The 22,417-nt window shown below is 43.9% G+C and overlaps 1 protein-coding gene across 11 annotated transcripts in view; it reads right to left on the bottom strand.

Moving 5' to 3' along the window:
• Positions 1-22,417, bottom strand: part of MAPKBP1 (mitogen-activated protein kinase binding protein 1) — a 129,044-nt gene that overhangs the window by 5,298 nt on the left and 101,329 nt on the right. For 2 of the 11 annotated variants that reach the window (XM_083505837.1, XM_083505840.1), the window contains 10 exons: positions 17,496-17,644; positions 16,812-16,861; positions 11,298-11,534; positions 10,689-10,858; positions 9,107-9,243; positions 7,797-7,976; positions 7,155-7,230; positions 5,692-5,993; positions 3,788-4,852; positions 540-628 (listed from right to left, as the gene is read on the bottom strand). In XM_083505837.1, the coding sequence (XP_083361963.1) occupies positions 540-628; positions 3,788-4,852; positions 5,692-5,993; positions 7,155-7,230; positions 7,797-7,976; positions 9,107-9,243; positions 10,689-10,858; positions 11,298-11,534; positions 16,812-16,861; positions 17,496-17,644 (2,455 nt within the window). The remainder of the gene's footprint in view (positions 1-539; positions 629-3,787; positions 4,853-5,691; positions 5,994-7,154; positions 7,231-7,796; positions 7,977-9,106; positions 9,244-10,688; positions 10,859-11,297; positions 11,535-16,811; positions 16,862-17,495; positions 17,645-22,417) is intronic. The other 9 variants (XM_083505841.1, XM_083505842.1, XM_083505845.1 and 6 more) reach the window with 5 other exon arrangements.

Genomic DNA, 22,417 nt, shown 5'->3' with positions numbered 1-22,417 from the left:
AAACAGTAAGATTCAATCATCATCATCACGCTTTTGCAGACTCAGCAACTGAAAGCCAACCATTGAAAGCTCTGTCTCTCTGTAACATCTGAACTGGGAATGGCCATGCTGGGTCAGCATCTCACTTAAGTTTTGGGCTGAGTTTAAACCCTGGCAAGACAAAGGTTCTGCAGGTGTACAATGGGTTGTTTTTACTTATCAGATTTTCTACAGAAATGAAAATATGGATTAAAATGTATAAAGGGCTGGGGGCGGGGCCTGGCATTTTGGCAACAACGTTGTGTAACCACTGCAAAAAACACCCATGTGCATGAGAAACACTATTCTACAATAAACTCCCATCTGGAAGCATTCCTTGCCACAGAATGGTCATCCACAAAACTACTCAAAGGGCTTGTAAGTACACAGGTATCTGCTCCAGAACGAAAATTTAGAGGACCTTTGCTTGCAGTCTTAACCATATGTTTCCAATTAGTCTAAGATAATCACATATAAGTATTAAGATCCAAGTGACTAGCTGGAATGAAAGTGTGACTTACCATATGGTATAGATGGATGGCCTTGCGCATACTGTCTTGGAGCTCAGACACAACGTGCTTGCATTGCTCAATGCTGACTGAAGAGCCTTCTGTTGGGGGGGGGGGAGAGACAGAATACAAAGGCGCTAAGTAGGACACAAGTACCATTCCAGCCCTGCCCAGTGTCCTGAGACGGTGGGAAACCCTGCAGAGAATCTAGCCATTTCATACATTGGCCTCCCCCACCCATCTCAATAATTCTTTAAATCCTTGCATAAGACTGTTCATTCTATACTATGCACTTACATGAATAGAGAGCAACTTCTCTCATAGGAGAAGTTGTTAAGCCTTTGAAGGGAGCCAGTCTTCATGGTGCTGTGGCCTGCATTGCTGCACCTAGGAAGAGGGCATTCTCTATAGCTGCACCTGAATATCTCTTCCCCCAAAGATATAATGAGCATTTCAGTGGCACATTTTCTCTGGCTGTTAAAAACATGCACTGTGAGAAATTAGCTTCATAGTTTTAAAGTTCCTGTGAAGCCAAAGCAGCCATCCCAAAGGGAGGCTGCTCACTGCACCATTCACTCTGCTGTTGACCTAGCCTCCTTCCAAATAATCCTCCAATGGTAACAGGAATTTCTGCCACAACTCTGCATCATATGTGATTGAATCATTCAAACCATTCCGTATTTAGAGATACAGATTATTTCCTGCCATCATGAGAGGCTGCACATCGCGTTTCTGCTGCTAACCATCGCTCCAGACTTGCCTCTTTCCAATCAGGAGGCAGATCCCAAGCATGATACAAGCAGGAAACACGCGGTAGATTCCTCTGAGGACGGAAATACTCTCCAAAATTAAACTGAAGTGCAAGTGTAAAAGTCTACCTCCAAATTTAATTAAGAAAGCAGCGTGCCAGTGTTATTAGAAGTCTGAGAAATACTTGCCTAAACAAAGAACTTAACTATACATTAGGAAACATAATTCAAACAGGCAACAAAGAAGCATATTTCTTTTATAAGCATTCTAAGGGTGAGAAACAACATGGGGTAGAGGGATGATTGAGGGAAGCACATTTCAGCAGTACATTGCTATCCTGCCCTTATTTAAAAGGCAGGCAACTCTGTCTGCTTGGTTGCCAACTCATTAACCAAGCAAGGTCGGACATCTGAAGGCATGTAGTGAGACAAAGATGATAGACATAGAAGTGGGACACACATACACAGGCATGATTCGACCTTTATTCTGTCCTCCCGCATCATAACTCACATGAGAGCCACTTAAAAATCCTCCTAGTAAATAACAAGTTAAAACAAAAGGTCTGTGGGTTTCTGAATTGGGGGGTGGGGGAAACACACAAGGAGAGGGGTTGGTTCATTAAAGGTTAATGGTGCCAGCTAACGCCTCAGATCCACATGGTCTTCATCTTCTTGTTAATTTACAGTGTGAATACATTGTCTTCCATTATCTTGTCTATTACTCTTGCTAAATCAGAACACGAATTGTTCTCATACTTCAAATCCCACAGCATTTTCTTCCATAGATCTCAACGTACTGTTATCAGTGAGAAGTATGTGCACATCCAGCAGATGAGAAAAGACTGAGAGCAAATGTTTAGGTAACTTTGTACCAAAGTTACATGCAAGTTAATAGCAGAACAGAATATTAGAACTCAGTTTCCCATCCATCCCTCCTATTGCCCAGAGCCCTGTGCTTTATTCATCTGGTTGCAGCACGTTTTATATTAGCCACAATACAAAATTTATGTAATTGCACAGCATTAACTGCACAGCCTGACACAGGAAAAACAGTCACTCAGGTGGACTTATTAAATGCTGCTTTATGTTGATGATACTTTATGGGAAGGGGTTTGGGGTTGTTTTTTACACTGAGCTTACATTTATCTTCTTTAGGGATGTTGTGATGTTTTATTAATTGCATGTTGCCTTTTATGATGTCTTGTAGATTTATTGGTTGTTAGCTGCCTTCATTGCTCAGAGATGGCAGAATATTAACAAAAATCAAACTTCTTTTTAACACACTCTAGTGAGCGTCTCTCTCTTCATGTTTCACACCTTACCCATTTGCAGGGGTGTGTCAGTAAAGAAACATGCTACATCTTAGGAAAACCTTAATTGCCTCTTCCTGTTAAAGTGATTCTATTTCAGGTGATCTTCAATATAGGTAAAGGTAAAGGGACCCCTGACCATTAGGTCCAGTCACGGATGACTCTGGGGTTGCGGCGCTCATTTCACTTTAGTGGCCGAGGGAGCCGGGGTGCAGCTTCCGGGTCATGTGGCCAGTATGACTAAGCCGCTTCTGGCGAACGAGAGCAGCGTACGGAAACGCCGTTTACCTTCCCGCCGGAGCAGTACCTATATCTACTTGCACTTTGACGTGCTTTCGAACTGCTAGGTGGGCAGGAGCAGGGACCGAGCAACGGGAGCTCACCCCGTCACGGGGATTCAAACCGCCGACCTTCTGATCAGCAAGTCCTAGGCTCTGTGGTTTAACCCACAGCGCCACCCACGTCCCCGATCTTCAATATAAACCAAGTCAAAAAAAATTCGGAGTGGCTTGTGGTACATGACCATGCATTGTATGGCATATAACCATCAAATGCAACTGAGAAAAGGCCTATGCTGCTGTTAGCTAACTAACCAAACATGCTGCAGGCACATCTTTCCAAGAGAGAACTGGACTCCAAAACTTCACTCTGGAGCAGCTTGGAAAACCTGAGAACAGTGGGAATTTACTTCCACAAGCTCCAGACATGGTTTTCCCCACACCTCAGCAGCAATGGCTGCACATTTAAAATAAGCAAGGGTACCTTGAATAAAACTTGCCATTTTTAACTCAACTATTATATTCACATAGGATATTAAGGGTAGCAAAGCAACTACACATTGGCTAGCTTTGTTTGCCAGCCATGTTCTCTATATATAATAAATGAGTTCCTTCTCTCATTAGTGTCAGTCCAGGATTTCCCTTTTTACAAGTGAGCACAGGAAGACACTGTTGGCAGTGATCAATGGAAGATTATGAAACAAATGATAAATAACCTTACCACTGAAAGTCAGGCAAAGGTTTTCCTTCACCCAGTGTACAGCTTTACTTTAAAACTATATATTCACTCTTGTGCCTACCAAGTGGATCGTCGCTTGAGCCACAACATTTGCTAGAGCTAACACAGAACACAAGACAAACTGGAAGCAGAAACTGAGGACAGAAAAGAAAAAAAAAATGAATGCCAGATTGAAATGTCTCACCATTGAAAGGATGGCTTATGGAACGAGACAGGTGCAGACAGGACGAGACAGGCCAGAAGCTGGACGTAAAGAAATGTGATGGAAGTGTGAAGCGATTCACAAAGACAGGAGACAGAAGGGGGAAGAAGATTAGAGATGGGTATCCGTGCACACCTGAGTCCTCTGCCAGGGCTGCCACAGTTGTGGGAGACCTTGGCCTGCTTGGTTCACGTGAGCAAAGCTCAAGCTGATTCTCCGGCACACAACCAGTGCTGCCAATTATCTCTTTGCATCTCAGTGGTCTGTATTCTGGAGATTTTGGGTGCAGACCATCTGAAAACTCTTTCAGTTTGGGGTTAGTAGCCCCCGGTTCAAGCTGGACTTGGACTTGGGTCCTCAACAACGTACGGTTCTCTTTTAGAGTCTCTGTAAAGGGACCTGCTGGGCTACTTTTACCAAGGCCTAGTGGCACAGCTGCTTGGTTTTCCAGCTTGGAGGCCCATCCTTCAGGAAATGAGTGCTTCTTTATACCAGTGCCAGCAGGTGACTGGGGAGATTCCAGCAGTGGTTTTGATTTGGCAGTCGGTGAGAAAGAAGCCAAAGTCGGTCTGTCAGGCAGAGATTTGGGGATGTCAAGGATCAAATGGGCTCGGTTGGAAGCTAGCTTGCTGTGAAAGGATTTGGGTGATGAAGAACTTGTAGCTTGCTGAAGAGGAGGTTTCACGAGGCCATTCTCCTTCACAAGCGGCTTGTTCTTCTCAGTGTCCCCTAAAGGATTCAACTGTGTCTTCTCTGGTACTTGAGGGCTGACCTTCACCTCAGCCAGGTGTTCTGCAGAGTCGCCAAGGCATAGATTCTCTCCCACTGATACACTGCGGGACATCTTGGCCATGAAGCTAGTGGTGGGGCTCATGTAGGACTTTGGTTTTGCAGCTTTGCTGTCTTTGGCTTGCAGAGAGCTGGAGCCATCTGTCTTCAATAGAGTTGCAGACAGAACCCGACAGCTATTGGACCTTGGATCTTTCTCACCTACCATTAGGGTCTGAGGACGTTGCCTAGCAGAAGGCATCCCTCCTGGAACCTTATCTGTGGAAATGGAAGAAATAAGTGCACAAAACTGGTCTGGAGACAATAAAAATAGCTCCAGCTTTTTAATGTCATTACTATTTCATTTCAGCTCCTGGATGAAGCACTAGACAAAACAACTATGTTCAGGGAATCATGTTGAGCAACTGCCCCATGTTCCAGACACCCTGTTGTCTCAATTTCTGACTCAATATGTGACCAGAGATAGCACTGCATATACTGTTTTAACCTTTGCTCTGTGTGATGGGGATTACTGCAAACGCCACCTCGTATTTGCAAAAAAATGTGTTTGTTTTACAGCAAAAAGCAGTCAGAGGGCTATGAACGAAGGCTTGGGAATCATAGGAGTATTAATAAAAGTAGGTGTGGAATGCTTCTTTGATTGATGCAGAGCATCACACAAAGTAAAAGCAGCCCCAGTTATACATGCAAAACCACACTAAGGCTGTAAGTGGGAGAGTTTCACTAGGAGTGTTATCTGCACAAGCTGCACTAAAATAAACGGTGATTCCATGACTTTCGCTTGAGTTCCCGTAAAGGAATTTCCAGGTGAACTGCTCCTAGTATCTCTAACACCTTTAAACAATTTGTGCTTTCCAGAGGAAGCAGGTTAAGTCCTCCTCTTGCCGTCACCAGTGACAACAATTCTTTCTGCGTTTCTCCAGCTCAGGTCACCCGCAAGGCATAGAGGAGGTACCTGTGGTGTTGACAGGGACTATCTCCCCCGCCCGGCTCCAAAGCTGGTAGATAATTGGCTCTCATCTCCAATGCTGGGCAGATTTCTATTTTGGAGGCCTTTTGCTTTTAACGATTTCCACAATACCCAGCCACTTCCTTACCATTATGAACAAGGTCATGAACTGACTGGGATTTCCTCATCACCACTGCCCCATCACTATCGGGGAAAGGCCCAGGTGGTCTTCCAGGACCCCTGTTGATCTCTAACGCAGGTTTCCTCTTTCTCTGCATATAGAGTGATCTAAATGAATTAACATCGTTTTGGAAGATGCCATTCTCCAGGGCCATGTTCTGGTGGTCAAGCCCATTTTTCAGCAGTTCAACAGAAACTTGCTTCTGAAAGTCAGGCAACTCAGCGGGCTTCCGATCCAATACCAGATTTGATGAAGAAAGTGACAGTTGCCTATAGAGACAAAGACAGGGCAGGATATATAAAATCACAATACCATCACCATTTGAAATAAAAATAAAACAGTGCTATGTAGCTAATTTGGGGCTGTGGTTCCTGCATTTAAGGGGGTTGGACTAGATGACCCTAGGGGTCCCTTCCAACCCTACATTTCTATGATTCTGCATGGCAACAAGACAAGCTCTTACTGCCAAAATCCTCATACAAACACATTTTCCCCTTGGATGTACGGTGAACATAGACTAATCATAGACAAGACTACTATATAGGAGGGTTAAGTGAAAGGGGGGAAACGGAGAGGTTTCAGCAAGGGAAGATAAGCCATAGTTATAATCAGGGTTAAGGTTTCTCAGCTCAGCATGCTACTGGATTCAGGCCCTCACTTTAGTCCACTTAAACGCTCTAGAGAAAGAGACCTGTACTCATGGGATATCTGTGCCTGCTTTTCCGTCTCCTCTCCTACCTGAAAAGCAGGGTGTTAGCACTAACCTAAAGGCCTCAGCATACAGTTGTAGGCAATCAGGGTAGACTGCTCTTCTGTTTGCTGCTTTAGCAAAAAACCAGAACCATGTGCTCAGTAAACCCTAACATTCATAGACGCCCTTTTCTAATACACAAGATCACAATTTCCAACCCCCATCAGATTTAACAGGCTTCCTGAAATAATAATTTTGTAAAAAAAACTAATGCAGTGTCTGGAGTTTAGTCAGCAAAACAAGGAGTTTACTAATGGAAGAAAACCAGATTAAAGCTCATTGGTAAAGCAAGACTGAATAAGATTTTTTCACTGTCCAAGCTGAATGAAATGCAAAATCATTTTATAGCGCATAAATGGTGAAGAGTAAACCACATGGCAAAATTTAGTTCTTATATCAGCTAAAATGGATTCATCGACACAGCTGTGACGTTTACAGGAAGACTGAAGAAAGAGAAGCAAAGACGGCCACCATGATTGAACACTGGGGTACTTGGGCCTTTCCAAATCACCCTCCCAAAACAGACGCAGTCTTTTTATAGAAAAAGACCTGGCTCTTCAGAAGAGCAAGCCTTTTTTGCTAAGGTGCACCAGGAGCAGAAAGTTAAAGAGATGAGGCTGTCATGCCTGAGCCAAAGCAAGGCCGGACTATCCAGCAGTAAGGAAAACTGTGACTGTACCTGAGAGCAGGAGACTGGGACAGAAAGCGAGAAGAAATACTGTTTTCCGTTCTCTCCAGGGTCCTACATGATCCACCTACAAATTAAAAAGCGGGAAATGTACACAAATTAGGAGGTTTTCATTGTACAGTTTTGTTGCTGTAGACTGCTTTGATACATGTTTTTCTGACATAGTAGCATATACATATTTTATGAATGAATGAATTGCAATGGACTCTAGTCCATCAAAGCTTATGCCACAATCAACTGGTTAGTCTTTAAGGTGCCAGATACTCTTGTTCTTACAATTCTACGCTTCATCACAACGTTTAACATTGCAAAGTCTACCACTAGGGGCCACTGCATTTCTACTCAATTCCCAGCACAAACAGATGAGTCAAGTCAGTACTGTATTACTTTGCCCATAGGTCAGCAAAAAAGAGGAAGCTGCCATTTTGACAAGGCTCCATTCATTGTGCCACCAAACTTGCAGGAGGTCTACAGGTATTATTTTCTCTATTCTACCAATGACATTTGCTTCCACAGTTGTCACAGGAGAGTCACAACAGGTGGGGACACTGATAGTCTAAAGTAGATTTAGTAGGAATACATTTGGGAGAATCACAAAAAGGTCAAGAGTTGCCACTGGTTTTGAAAATGTACCCTTTTCACCGTTACTGGCGAGGGTCTCAAAATGCTGCTTGAGGAACTTCTCCTGATCTGGAGTCCTGGGGACATCTCCTTCCAACACACCAGTGCTGACATCCTCCTCATCCTCTTCTCCCACCTGTTCATCCAGATCAGACGTACCATCCACACTAAGAGGTTCTGTACTCTCTGAATCTAAAGTGGAGAACATGACACAAACATAACTTGCACAACCATGTAGATTGCAGGGAGAGGGTTTGTGGTTGGCCCTGAACTTGGAGCATTTTATTCCTATGTAGGAATGGTGGGAGTTCAGGAAAGTAGAACAGGGAAAAGGTGGCCTTTCCTGATTCCTGAGAAATTCTTGTTTAATACAGAGAGGGGGATTTACTTATTTCTAACACCCCACTGTTTATTTAACCCTGAATTCTGCATGCCACCCTTCGCTTGGGTACTTAAAATAAGTTGTTAGATGCTTGAACAAGTCAGTCTCCTCTCCCACAACCCTCCCCAGTCGTTAATCCATACGAGAACCTCAAGCCTAAACTGGCCCACCGGGTCTCCCTATTCAGTTTAGCCCGAACCACACCCACCTGTGTCCATCAAATGACACCAGATGTTGGACAGGTAAAGCTGCAATGCCAAATTTGAAAGGAAGAGTCAAGAGTGCACTCTAAGCATGCTCCCAATTCTTCCATTCCAGCAGCTGCTTCCATTTGGTGTCTTTTTCTGTGGCTCTGCCCACTGCACTTGCTGTTTGGCATTGGGGAAGGAAATCTCCCTTTGCCCATTTGGGAATGTGGTTGAGAGCTTTTTGTGTGAATGGTGTTGTTTAGCTCTAAATTTTTTGGGGGGTGGGTGGGGTTCCTGAGAGAAAGGGGCAAATCCTGGTTTGGGATTTCGCATATACATATTTTTGCGGTGGGGAAAGAAACTTAGGAGATGGTTGTTTGCAGCAGTGGCCATGCACCAGCTGCAAGATGTAGCTCTGGTCCAGGAGAGCCTCTGTATATCAGTTCTCCCAGTAGGGCTAACCTGGAGGTACCACAGAAGAAAGATATTCAATCACCCACAAAGGTGCAATGAGAATATCAGAGAAAGTCAAATGTCTGCCAGTATTTCAAACACGTATCAGAAGCATGCAAAACCTTTTCATCTGGAATGCTTTCTGGTGGCCAAGCTTAAGCTGGCTTGGTGTGGTACTTGTTTTTGTTTTATATATTTCATTTTGACCCCTTCTTGTCCCTGCTATCTGTAGGTAGCATCTTGCTGAAGTTTTCAGAATGGGGGTGGGGCACAAGTCCAAATAGTTAAAAATATCTCACCTTCATTAGGGCTCGAGAGGCGGCTGCTGCTGTAATCCACGGAGCAGGCACTGTCAGGGCTGTGTTTATCTGGGCACCCGTTGCTGTGGTAGCCTCTACCTAGTTTCCCATGGGGAAGTGCTTTTACCTGGAACTCGCTGAGAGAGGGGGCAAGAATCAAGTGTGAGAACCAGCATTGACAACTTTTAAACTATTACACTCTTAAAGGCCTTACCTGTGCTACTAACTTCCCACCATTGCAAAAAATAAGTTTTGTAAAGCCTAACCTTTTCACCATTTATGCACAATTATTTTGCACTTCATAGAGCTTGTACAGTGACATTTGGACTTTCCCCTTCCATTTCCATTATACTCTCTCTCTCCTTCTCTCTCTCTCTCTCTCGTATTTTCCTCATCAACTAAAAGACACTCAAGAGCCACATCCACAGAAAAATTGAGGCCTAAGCTACCATCTGTGTCTATACCATATGTGAAAATCCTTACGGATAACCGAGCCAATGAGAGGAAAAACAAGTTTGCATATGGCATTTTAAGAGACTCCACACATCACCATGACAACAGCTCTCGGTCCTAACTCCAGCAGTGTATGTTTAGCTTAACGCAGCTTCTCTTAGCTCCGTGGCTGAAAGAAAAGGCTTTCTGTTTATGGAATACTTGGGAGTTCTTTTATGTTTAAATCCTCCTAGTCATTGCGATTGAACTCAAGCATGAAGGTCACTAATGCTGAGAATATTATTTACACTAACTGTACCACAGCTTGCAAGTTCTGTGCGTGCCGTGTCCATCAGGCTTCCAAACACTGCCCAGAATGACCTCCCCCCACTGCCTGACAGCTCCAGGAGTCCACAATCTGCTCTGTTTAAATCTTAGAACTGTAACATTAGAAACATAAAGCAGAAGTGGCGGGGTGGGGGGGGTGAGGTGAGGTGGGAAGAGCACTAATAGTCAGCCTTTTTATATATATAAAAAAGCACCCTTCAGAGTGTAACAGCTTGTGGAGGCACATCCACAGCCCACAATCGTAACACTGGAAGCCGAGGAAATGAAACAGCTACAGAGGGAAGGGAGAGTTAAATGTTATAATTAAGGGAGAGATCGCTGGAAGCAGGCCGAAGTCTCTCCGGTTTCTTCCAATATTTTTATTATACCGCATGACTCCTCCAAGTCATGTTAGTGGCATCTCCAAACAACCACTGTTTTAGTTGTTTCAAGAACAAGCTCGGGCATTCTCTTACTAAATTCAAAACCAGGCAAGCGTGAAAGAAGAGGACGGAGAGCAGGAGAGGACAAGAAACTCACAAGACAGTCATCCAAGGAGAAATCTGGCAGCAGTAGTTCATATGTACGACTTGCTCACAAGCAAAGATTATGTTAACGGGCCTCATCTCATTGCGGCCTGCATGCTACAGTCAGGCCAACATTTATAAAACCCACCAGTAACTTTGGAATGTGGTGGACAACATGGTGCCTCACCCAGATCATCAAATCATTATTATTATTTTTCCTTTGGGGAAGGGGGGGCGGGCATACAACCTCAATTCGCTAAAAGCAAGGCGCAAAAAAGGAATTTATTTTTTTTTACCTGCTAACATCTGCAGGGTGAATCTCATCTTGTTCTGGGTAGATGACACATTCCTCGCTCTCCGAAGGTTCCAGTTCCTGGGGGAAAATCCCCCCTTCACAGGACACAAGGCGAATAACTTGGGGTCGAACACAAGGCTGGTTTTCCTGAGAAGCTGCAGAGCCTCCAGCCTAGAATATCAATGCAGAAACAAAGCTAGTTTAGCTTTGGTAAAGCAACATGCAGAAAAACTGCAGTTAACAATGCCACTTCAGAAAGGCATGAGCCAACTCATTAGCCATATCCACCTGCCTGCCAGCCAGTCAGGCTACTGATTCTGTTCTAAGGAGCAAAGAAGCAGAATATCTTTTATTCATGGTTTTTATATTCCTTACAATTCCCAGCAAACATTGGTCTGGCAGCTGATTGGTCATGATGGCTGCTCCATCTAAAGCCCAGAGCAGGATCCAATGCGCTAGCCCACAATGCACTGCTTTACTACCCACGTAATATTATCGTATTATAGTATCCCCTGGTCAGAATTCAAAAAGGTCAGAGGCTTCGTTGCAGAACGCCATCCCTCCCATGTGGCAGTTTCTCATCTCTTGCATTAAGAAGGGAAGCTCTTACATTGTTGACACACAGAGGGAGATCTGGACGCTCTTCTTGGTCATCCCCATTGCTGACCTGGGAAAGAGAATCTCGGCTGGCAGAGCGGGAGACGGAGAAAGACTCCAGCTGCCGCAAGTCAAGCATGGATTTAACCGTCATCTCTAGGCTGCCTGTGGGTTGCGACCAACGACCACGCTGCCGAGGCGCCTTGCTCATGGTGGCCTCCGAACACTGAATCATTGCCATCTCTTTTGCCTAAAGGAAAATGAAGTAACTTGTAAAAAGCAACGCCAAAGGAGCAGGACTGAATTGTTAATGAATCTGCTCAGAGGAGCAGAATGCCACAGAGTTATCATAGCAAAAAAAAAAAAAAAGTAGATGAAAAGGCAAGGCCAGAATAAGATCTCTTAAAAAGGACAGTCAGAACAAAATCAGAGAGATAAGGCAACAAGAAAGGACATGTCCTCACTATGTTGTGGTGCCGTTATTTAAACATTACACATATTTTCAGTAGTATCTAGTTTCACCCACCAGTGCAAAACCTTGGGATATCTGAAAGACCTTGGATTTCAACAGAACAGATAACTGCTGCTTGATCCTAGGAAACTTCTCCATGTGTTTCCTAGAAAAGCACGGGCACCACAGTGCTCAGGCACCCCTCCATCCACACAAGACTCCTGGTTGATTTTTTGAAATTATGTTTTATCTGTTTTGCCTGATTTAGGGGCGGAGTTATGCACCTCACCAATTTTTCTTCTGTCAAATGGGCATGTTGCGGTGCTTGTGATAGCTGTAGATTTCCAAATGTGTCCCTGTCTTCAAAAAGGGTTTGGCCGAGCACAATGACCTCTGATCAGCTGAGGAGATAGGGTGCTCCTACTGCACTTTTGAGTAAAATATTTAGCCTGTGTCAGAGGATTGGGAGTTTAGCTCGTTATAAACCAGGCCAGGGGGGAGGAGGGAGAGGGATGGGCATCTTATACCATTTCTGATGGCATTAAGCCTCAAGAGGCACTGGTTGCATTCACATGTCATGACAAATAATTACTGGTTTGCAGAAAACAAGTCAGTTGTGTTCACTTTGGTTCTCCCTGCTAGCACGCAGGATGTAAGCTCTGCTACCTGCATAGCTGACAAGCTGATGAACAAGCTTGTCTTGAAATAGGTGGCAAGGTGGTATTACCAATTCAGACATGATCCATTCCGTTTTGGGAACACATTCCTATTTGAAGCATCCATGGCACTCTCAGAATATATGCCTCTCAATGCCAACCAGCTTTCTAAGAATAAATGACATCTTCTCAGCAGTCCTCAGCCTGTTTAAGGAGATCTGTGTGGGAAAATGATTGCTTGTACATGAGAGCATGAGCAAAGTTCTTATTGTTACAGGGTGATCTCATAGCTAGAAGCATCCTTGGAGCATGAATAGCGCGTGAACAGCTCGTGCTGTCCCATATGATTGGCTAACGTAGCATGGCCTGATCGCTCGCATGGTCTAGTACCAAGGTCTTTATCTGCTGGCTAGAACAAATTGCTTGACTTGTATTTTGTATCTTTCTATTTCACACAATAAAAGCTGTGCTGCATTAGCCCTAGGAGCAGCCATAATTCGGAACCTATCTTGGTGTGAGACTGATTTTTCTTTGGATGCAGAGCTGCAACTCGACAATTGGTGCCCCGTGTGAGGCCTTCGGACTTCACGTTGTTTTTCATTATTCAGCACTCACCTACACGTCGTTCATCCACGTAGTGGATCCCTGGTGAGTGCTCCCGTGTGACTGCCTGTTTTTCATTATTCAGCACTCACCAACACGTTGTTCATCCACGTAGTGGATCCCTGGTGAGTGCTCCCGTGTGTACAACGTTCAGCTCTCACCTCGCCCCGCAAGGGCTGCAGACGCGTCGTTCATCCACGTAGTGGATCCCCGGTGAGAGCTCCCGTGTGAATGTGATTCTGGACTACGTTACGGTCTTATCAGCACTTATCTCCGCCCGGACAGGGCAAAAGGCGCCTCTTCCTCATCCTCCTACGGATCCCTCCGGTAAGTGCTCCCTGCTCTTTTTGCAACTCTTGCAATCAAAGAAAAATCAGTCTCACACCACCTCCTCCGCCCAAGGCATCTGGCACCGCTTCTACTACTCCTCTCCAAGAATCTCTCCGTGCCGCCGCTCCGTTGTTGCCTTTTGACTCTGATACTCCAAATCTCTTCCCTGTGATTGCTCCTGCACCCCCAGCCCCCGTCATGCTGATCCAAACCGATGTTCTCGATGGGCTGACGGGAGGAGGCAATTTTCTTCCTATTGCCCAACAGTTGGCCCTTGATCCTATGTATTGGGCAGCCACCACAGCCTCCGCCCGAGAGGCTCTGGCCTCTGTCCCTGATGACAGGAATGAGCGAGATGGCCGATGGGGAAGCATCAGACAGGATCCTGCAAAGCCCTATGGACAATTTGTTGATCGCTTGTACAATACCTTCAAGCGGCAAGTTCAGGACCTGGCAGCACAAGAACTGATTGTACGCCAGCTTGCGTTTGCTAATGGAAATGAGGACTTTAAGCAACCGCTGCGCCTTCTAATGGCAACATCAAATATAGCCATTGCTGATATGCTTAAAGCCTGCCAGTCAGTGGGCACTGCTAGCCACAGCCTGCTAGCCACGGCCCTGTCCTCCGCCGTGTCCCAAAATCCTGCAAAGGCTACAACCTGTTGGATTGACAGTGGCTAAGGAGAAAATCCAGCGGACCTTACCTATTACGTGCCTGGGACACAAGCTGACAGCATCTGCAGCCATTCCAGTCACGCCTCAACTACAGTTTCCTGATTTTAAACTGGTGGATTTACAACAAATTCTTGGACAGCTGAATTGGATAAAGAGTTATTTGGACCTGCCCACCTCTACTTTGTCTCCACTATTTTCTGCCCTTAAAGGACATAAGGATCCAGCAGACAAGATCACAATCACCTCTGCAATGGAAAAGGCTCTTCCACAGCTGTTCCAGTGTCTCCTGGCACGCTGAAAGGCCATCTTCATCCCTACTGCATTGGCCCCCCTTTTCCCTGGGAAGCCACTTCAACCACCAAACATCACTACAGTTTTGCTGCCTCCTAATAGCAACCATCCCATCTGTGTCATCACGCTTCATTGGGCTTGGACTTTTGACTCAGCAGTACAAGGAGCAATACATCAGACTTATTTACAGCAAATGGGCTCCTGTATCTGCAGAAATGGTTGTGTGACTTCTTCTGGATTGTGGTTTTTACATGCCAATAATTGAGCCACGAAATATCACACAGGTTGCTCGGAAGTGGCCATTGGAATAATTTACCATTCTCATCCTTATTGGCATCGCTTGGATTTTACCCCCCAGATCTCTTCCTTTTTTCTCCTCCCTCAGGAGTCCTGCCTTATGATGTGTTCCCCTGAGCATGTACAGAGGGCTGTCTTGAAACTATTGTGGACTCTTGGCAAGGGAGGGGGTGAAGGGATTTTAGTGTGTTCCAGTTGTTTCATTCTTCTGCTTTGGCATGGTTCCCGGACAGAAAGCAAGTTGCAATATGGTTCTTTAGCAAGGCCCACGAAGACAATGGGCTCTGTTCTCGACCTTGTTGCAATCTTTTTAGTTACAGCAAGTGGAATATGCTTGAAGAAAAAAAAAAATATTCTTGGCTAGTGCCTTTTTAGCTGCTGAGAAAAATGATTTTAAAAGGTTTTGAGAAGCTTTGAGTTTTTTTTGGTGGTGGTATTCTAGCATTCCAGTAAATGCTTCATATAAGCTTAGCAATAATATGAAGGACAATCATATAAGTTTATTCTCTGTGTTTTTATTGCTTGCAGAAATAGTGTCTTATTGTTTTCATTTTAATCATAATAGCAAACAATTTTTTAGGTCATTATCCATATTGTAATTGGACCTATGAGTATTTTGATGGATTTTTTTGTTTCTTATTTTTTTTTTATTACCACTAGGCCGAAAGTTTCAGTTAATAATGTCACAACTTATATGACCTATGAACAACAAGCTGCGTGTAGAGACTTTTATGTTTGGTTCGACTGGATGAGAAAGAGCAGCAGAACTACATGTTTGCTTCAATCTGATTTATGGTTATTTTGTGGCACACGTGCCTACAAAGTAATCCCCTTTGCCTTTTCTGGAACCTACACTCTAGGAATACTGATACCCCTGATATATAAAATAGATAAGCTCCCAGAGGTTCGTTTGCGTAACAGAAGGGAAGTACAATCACCTATTTCTCAATATACAGGGACAGCCATTTCTAGGTCCCTTCTGCCTTCTTTAGGTGCAGCCATGAATTACCGTGATTTGCATAAATTGGCAAACTGGACAGAAAATTTGTTTAATTCCACCATTTTGGCTTTAAAAATGATTAACAAAGAAATATCAGAAATAAGAAATGTAGTTCTTCAACATCATTATGCTTTAGATGTGATCCTTGCTTCTAAAGGTGGAATTTGTGCCTTAATTTATTCTCATTGCTGCATGTATATAACTGATCAATCGACCAATATCTCTGCTACTATTGATCATATGGAACAAATGATAGCCCATAATCCTTTGAATCCACCTGAAGGTTTTGATCCATGGGAGTGGTTATTTTCTTGGTTACCTAATGGATTATGGTTAAGAAAAATATTATTGATTGTAATTGCATGTATTGCTGGCTTCATTATGGTGTGTTGTTGCATTCAATGCATACCCTCTTTGATTTCCCAATGCACTGCATGGTGGTACCGACCACGGCCCACCACAGGGGTTACAAGAGGAATTTATGTTGCAAAGTGTAGACGCTTAGGCAATGAAGTGTACGGTTTGGACTAATGGTCCCTCTTTTCCTCTAAATAATATAAACAAGAAAAGAGGACATGTGGGAAAATGATTGCTTGTACATGAGAGCATGAGCAAAGTTCTTATTGTTACAGGGTGATCTCATAGCTAGAAGCATCCTTGGAGCATGAATAGCGCGTGAACAGCTCGTGCTGTCCCATATGATTGGCTAACGTAGCATGGCCTGATCGCTCGCATGGTCTAGTACCAAGGTCTTTATCTGCTGGCTAGAACAAATTGCTTGACTTGTATTTTGTATCTTTCTATTTCACACAATAAAAGCTGTGCTGCATTAGCCCTAGGAGCAGCCATAATTCGGAACCTATCTTGGTGTGAGACTGATTTTTCTTTGGATGCAGAGCTGCAACTTGACAATTGGGTTGTCTGCAGTGATCTGCAGTGGAGAGCCTAACACAACAAAGAGGTACATCTTGTACCTAGCAGGTAACAACCTCCACACAGTCGGTGCACTGGAGAAGCTGAAGCTGCTAGATATACTGGTAATTGAATCTGTGTATGCCTGGGCATTTAGAAATTGGCAGGCTATAGAAAAGGCGTGGTGTGAAGACTACATCAATGTATCATGCATCTTAGGGCAGGCTGACTCTGTGAATATCCATCTGCTCTTCAGCTGTTGTTCTTACATTTCAGAGGTGTTGGGTTTTTTTTAATGTATTGAAAACTCACCCTCCTCATTTCCCAGTGGGAAAAGCTTCTTGAAAGAGAAAGATCTGGATCTAGGAGGAGAAAAATACACAAGTCAACAAAGCTGATTTTCTTCCCACCATCACAAAGCTCTTTCACACACAATCTGTGTGCAACATCTTTGATTAAACAAAGATATATCACAACAGAACCCATTTCTTTTAAGTCCTATGAATATACGCATGCACATATCACTCGTTTTAGTAGGTTAATTAAGTAGTAATCTGCTTAGAATTCTTATGATTCCCTAGTGGAAATAACAGCACCAACTTCCCGTCTCAGCTTTGTCAGCTGTTGGCACAGATATACATTCAGTTGGACAATCTCATATAGCCATTGTCCTAGATTTCGTGCCGGGTTCATTCTGAGTCATTTTCTGCCATACTCTCTCTACATGAATTACTCCAGGGCTACAACTGTTTGGAGAAACACTCTGTAAGAATTGGAAACGCATGCTGGCACAATTGTGAGGAATGGTTGCCAAGTGTGCTTGTGCACTGCTGGTACACAGTACTTTCTCCTTGCAAGGACCATGAGGGCTGTGTGAAGAAAACAGCAAGAAACTGTGCAAGCCCAGCTGTCAGCTTCTCTCCTGGTTCTTTCTTTATTCCCTATCTTTGGGTTAAACTTCCTTCCAGAATACCATATGCTCCTCTTCCCATATACCTGAATCCCTTTCAGTGTTGCCATTAGTCTGGACTTGGAAGGACTGCAGCCCATGTAGCTCATCTTCCTCATTCCCTTCGTCTTCACCATCTTTGTCACTGTCCGATGACAGCACTGGCGCAGATGAGAGGACAGAGACCGACTCGTGCCTAGAAAGGAAGAATGAAGAGAAGCATTGGCATAAGGTATACGGTGAGCATCAACATTATTTATTCAAAACACTCTTGCGCACAGCTCCAGAACGCCACCATTAAGCCACAGCAACTTTAAATGGGAGGGATGAAGATGGAAATTAGATGTAAGTCTTTCTGACTTCCAGAAAACTTACCTTAAAAGTGCTACTGGTCCACAGATATGGTGAAAGCATATTAAACAGGCTAGAAACACACATCACCACAAATCCTTAACATAGCACTCTGAGGCACCGTTAAGCAATTTTCAAGTCCCATCGGTTTTAGTGGGATAGTTGCGTGCACATATAAATCTCTCCTACTAATAATCTAAGGCACTTGAAAGTTATTTATTTGTGCCTTTGGATGTTTCTTCTCATCCTTTCGTGATTTAATTTTATAAAGCACAATATGAATTTTGTTGTGCTGCACAGAGGCAAATTTGATCCCTGCAGGGAAAGGAAGGAAGGTCAAAGAATGCAGTTATGAGAAAAGACAGTTGGCAATGTAAGACCAGCGCACCATAACTCAGTGTTATGTTGCACTGCTACACAATAAAAGAGTGCTTAGAATACCTGGGATGGATCCTTAATCAAAATGGATAAGGCAGGCATTCCTGGTATGAGCTCTGAGCATAAACCTTCCCCAGAGAGACTCACATTTTCCCCTTTCAGGCAAAGCAAGAACTGAACCAAAGCAGCCAAAACTGCCCATTTCCAAGAAATGTCACATTTAAACCCATTGACATCACACCTATTCCATGACTCTGCACAAGGAAAGCCATGATTGCCATTAGCAACTGCTATGAGTGCTGCGGGTAGGTGTTTTGAGCTAGGCATTATTCTGGAGACAAAAATAACTTAATCTACCAAATACAGGGCAGCCTGGAGAGGGAATAACTTTCCCTGCAATGTGCAAATTGCCAGCAGTACAGAAATAGGGCTAAGGGGCACCAACTTCCTTTCTGCAAATAGAGAATCCTTATTTTTCAAATTAGTCCGCTCTTAAAACACTGTCCTGAGTCATCTAGAATGACTGCAGGGGGTGGGGTGGCATGCTGAGCCTGCCTTTGAGCAGATGGCCTGTTCCAATTGCCTTTGGTCTTCCTCAGTGCTGCACTTCCAAAATATCTTAGGGATTGGGGACAAGGTGTCATCCATGCTCTGATGACATCACACTCCATCAATCCATTCCATCTGAATAAGCAAAAGCAGAGCAGGTGTTACACCAGTGCCAAGAGACAGTAATGGGCTGGTCGAGTGTCAATAGTCAGAAATCCCTGACAATCTACTATGAACCACCCGCTCAAGACTTCAACTGCCCCAGATCTAAAAACATCCAGAATAGTTTGCTGGATCAGGCCAATGGTCCATCTAGTTCAGCAGCCTGTTCTCCCAGTGGACAACCAGAAGCCCACAGGCATCAAGCAAGATCTGAGCACAATAACACCTTTTCCTGTTATTTCCAGCACAGGAGCTGCAGAGGCAGAGCATAGCCATCATGGCTAGTAGCTGTCAATAGCTCGCTCCTCTATGAATTTCTCTCTCCACCCCCTCAAAGCTTTTAAAAGAGGATTAGACAAATAATCTATGGAGGCAAGGCATAGATCATGGCTGTCTGTGGTGAAAGGGCGTATGCATCCACCTATCTGGGGCTGTGGTGATCTCTTTCAAATGGCAGCAACCCTTGAGAGCAGGAAAATACCAGCAGTAGTAAGCAATACAGGCAAGGCTTTTATAAAGTGCTTTGGGTACAGGCCTGCGCTTGAAAAGGAGTGAGGAAAACACCAGCAGGCCATGCCTTGAAGGAGCTGCCTCCCATGCCGGCGTTAGGTATGCTTCCACATGCATCAACTGCAGTAACATTTCCACAGTTGTTGCTGGTTGCATGTACATCCATCACCAATATGACTGGAGAATTTTCCATAAAAGAGGGGGAAAACTTATAAACACAGGGTGTAACTTGTTTTCTTAGGCACTAAGAATGCTAGCTTATTTTTTTAAAGCTTTTTTAGATGGCATGTGTATGTATATTTAAAGAAATTAAATGGCATGCCTTGTTACAATGATATTTATCCTCTTCATCCAGGCTACGGTCAGCACTGCGTTGATTCAGTGCCATGCGCTACTCAATGTGTATCGGTTTGCTTTACCACTTCCACCAAATAATCCCACCAACTCAGTTCTTCCACCTGTCAGGTGGGCATCATTGCCATTCTAAGAGAATGAGGGCAGTGTCCGTGGTGAGTTCTGGCACCTCTTTTTCTAGAAAAGTAGCACTGAGTACAAGCGATCTACCTTCAGCACAGAAGTGCTCATCAAAGCCAACTTTAATTCTCTCTTGACATGTACACTTCATCCAAAATCACCAGGAAAAAAGAAGAGAAAGCTATAACCATGATCTTAGTTCATAAAAGCCTTTAAGCTTCACAGCTTATGTTTAGATAATATTAAATATTTCTTGTTGAGAGGGTGAGGGAAGCTTTCAGCAGGATAATTGGACAAGGGAGGGAACAACAAGAAGAAAGCAAAATGTGTTTTTAAACTGTATAAATCAACCTGTGGTCCTCCACATGTTGTTGAACTACATTTCCCATCATCCCTGACCATAGGCCGTGCTGGGAGTTGGGGAGTCCAACAACATCTGGAGGGCTATACATTCCCTACCCCTGGTATAAACATTGGCCTGAAAATCTTCTCCCACTCCTCTCTACAAGTAAAACAACAACAACACAGCATTACTTGCCCGCAGGTCCCAGGGCAGGTTGAAACAATTTAAAATTAAAATTAAAAACAGTTATAACAGAATACAGTGATAGGAAATCATCATCAGGAAAAAAGGAATCCAGCAAAAAAAATCCCTGTCCTTAGAATCTGAAACTTGAATAAAGCATAAACAAAAGAATTTTTTTAAGATGTACCACAAATTAATTCATTATTATGTAAGTAGATGCAGGGATCCATGTGAGTCTCAGTGACTATCAGATGCACATTCCATCACAGTGGTATATATATCAGGAACGCAGTCTTCCAAAAAACCAAAACAACCACCCTGGCTGAGAAAATGTACAGTGGGCTCCCATCTTCTCTCCTCACACTCCCCCCACCCCGTTGTATTTCATTCTCTCATTTTCTTAGTATGCTCTAACTATAGTTTGCTGCAACATCCAAATCTGTAACCACAATTAGTGGCACTTCCAAAGTATGGTTTGCAAGCAACTTCAGTCCAAACCAGGCTTTCAAATTGTGATTTGGAGGGAAAGTACTGTCCATAATTTTCTGAGTCATGGCAAACGATGATTTGAAATACCTCGGAAGCAGAGGAGGGAGCACATGTGGCCAATGGCATATTCCTAAACCTGTGCTTTGTAAGACCAGGTCCATATTATATCTGCTAAGAGGACAGAGAACATGACATTTCAAACTGAAGCATTTCCATTCTCCCGCTTGCCACATCAGCAGAACATAATTCTCAGAACATTCCACAAGGTTTATGCTCATTCATTTTGTGGTGTTCTCAGTAACACTACCAAAGGCACTAGCTGGCTTCCAAATGCATCTTACATCCATCACCTCCTTTCTTATACCAAGTTTAAACAATGGAGCTAGAAAGGTGAGCTAAAAATATCACAGAGCAATTAAAAGATTTCTGCAGAACTTTTCCCTAGCTACACACGAACCAACATCCTTACAAACATCAAGCAGCAACAAAATCGATGTAACCTCAATCCAATCTAAAATAAAGGAATACCCATTTAAAAAAAAGTTTCTTACACAACTTCCCCAGCTTTTAAGCTCCTTACAGTGAAGGTTACATCCTTCCGACATTCATCAAGCAGTGCTCCTCAGGTCTCTCTACTCATATCCAACAACTAGGGCCAGTGCAGGAAACAATCCTTTTAAATGCTGACCAGACAGACAGCACCCAGCTTAATCAAAGAGGTCACCAAACGTGTTTTCCAACAAGCTGCAGGGCTTGGTATGTGGCAGACTCAACCTTTCCCAGCAAGAGCATGTGACAAGCAAGCTTTATAATATTGACTGAAACCGGCAGTGCCTGACACACAGGCTGCCCCTCAAAAAAGGCAAAGGCTGTGTGTGCAGCTGCTGGAATTGCAAAGAGTTTGCTATAAAAAGAACACTGCTCCACAGCTCCAGCATTTTTGGCTTGAAAAGGCTTCTCCACAGCAAACTGCTGAGGAATAGCAGGGAAGGATATTACTGAGGGACCAGCAGGATTTAATGTCAGCAATGACTCAGCAGGGATTAGAACTTTGCAATACTAGAGCAAATAGAACAGAGCACGTTTGAGCACATGCAAAATGCTTTCCTCCTCAACTACCTCCCCTTTTCTGACAACAAAATACTAGATACTGTTGGACTCCAACTCCAGCCCCAGAAGGCATAGTCAATGGGCAGGAATGGGAGTTGTAGTTCAGCAACATCTCGAGTGTTACCTGTTTCCCCATCCCATCCCAGCTAGACAAGTTTGTTCATAGCTATACAATCTGACTATTGCTACCACATACAGACAAACCTCGGTTGTCGAACGTAATCCATTCCGGAAGCCCATTCAGCTTCCGAAATGTTCGCCAACCGAGGCGTGGCTTCCAACTGGCTACAGGAGCTTCCTGCAGTCAAGCGGAAGCTGTGTCAGATGTTCGGCTTCCAAAAAAACGTTTGAAAACCGGAGCATTTGCTTCTGGGGGTTTGGCGTTCAGGAGCCAAAACGTTCCAAAACGAAGGCATTTGG

The sequence above is a fragment of the Podarcis liolepis genome (genome assembly GCF_965112155.1).
Source record: "Podarcis liolepis genome assembly, chromosome: 1".
Lineage (NCBI taxonomy): Eukaryota > Metazoa > Chordata > Lepidosauria > Squamata > Lacertidae > Podarcis > Podarcis liolepis.
The sequence above is the reverse complement of the archived record's forward strand: the minus strand, read 5'-3'. Positions and strand labels throughout refer to the sequence as shown.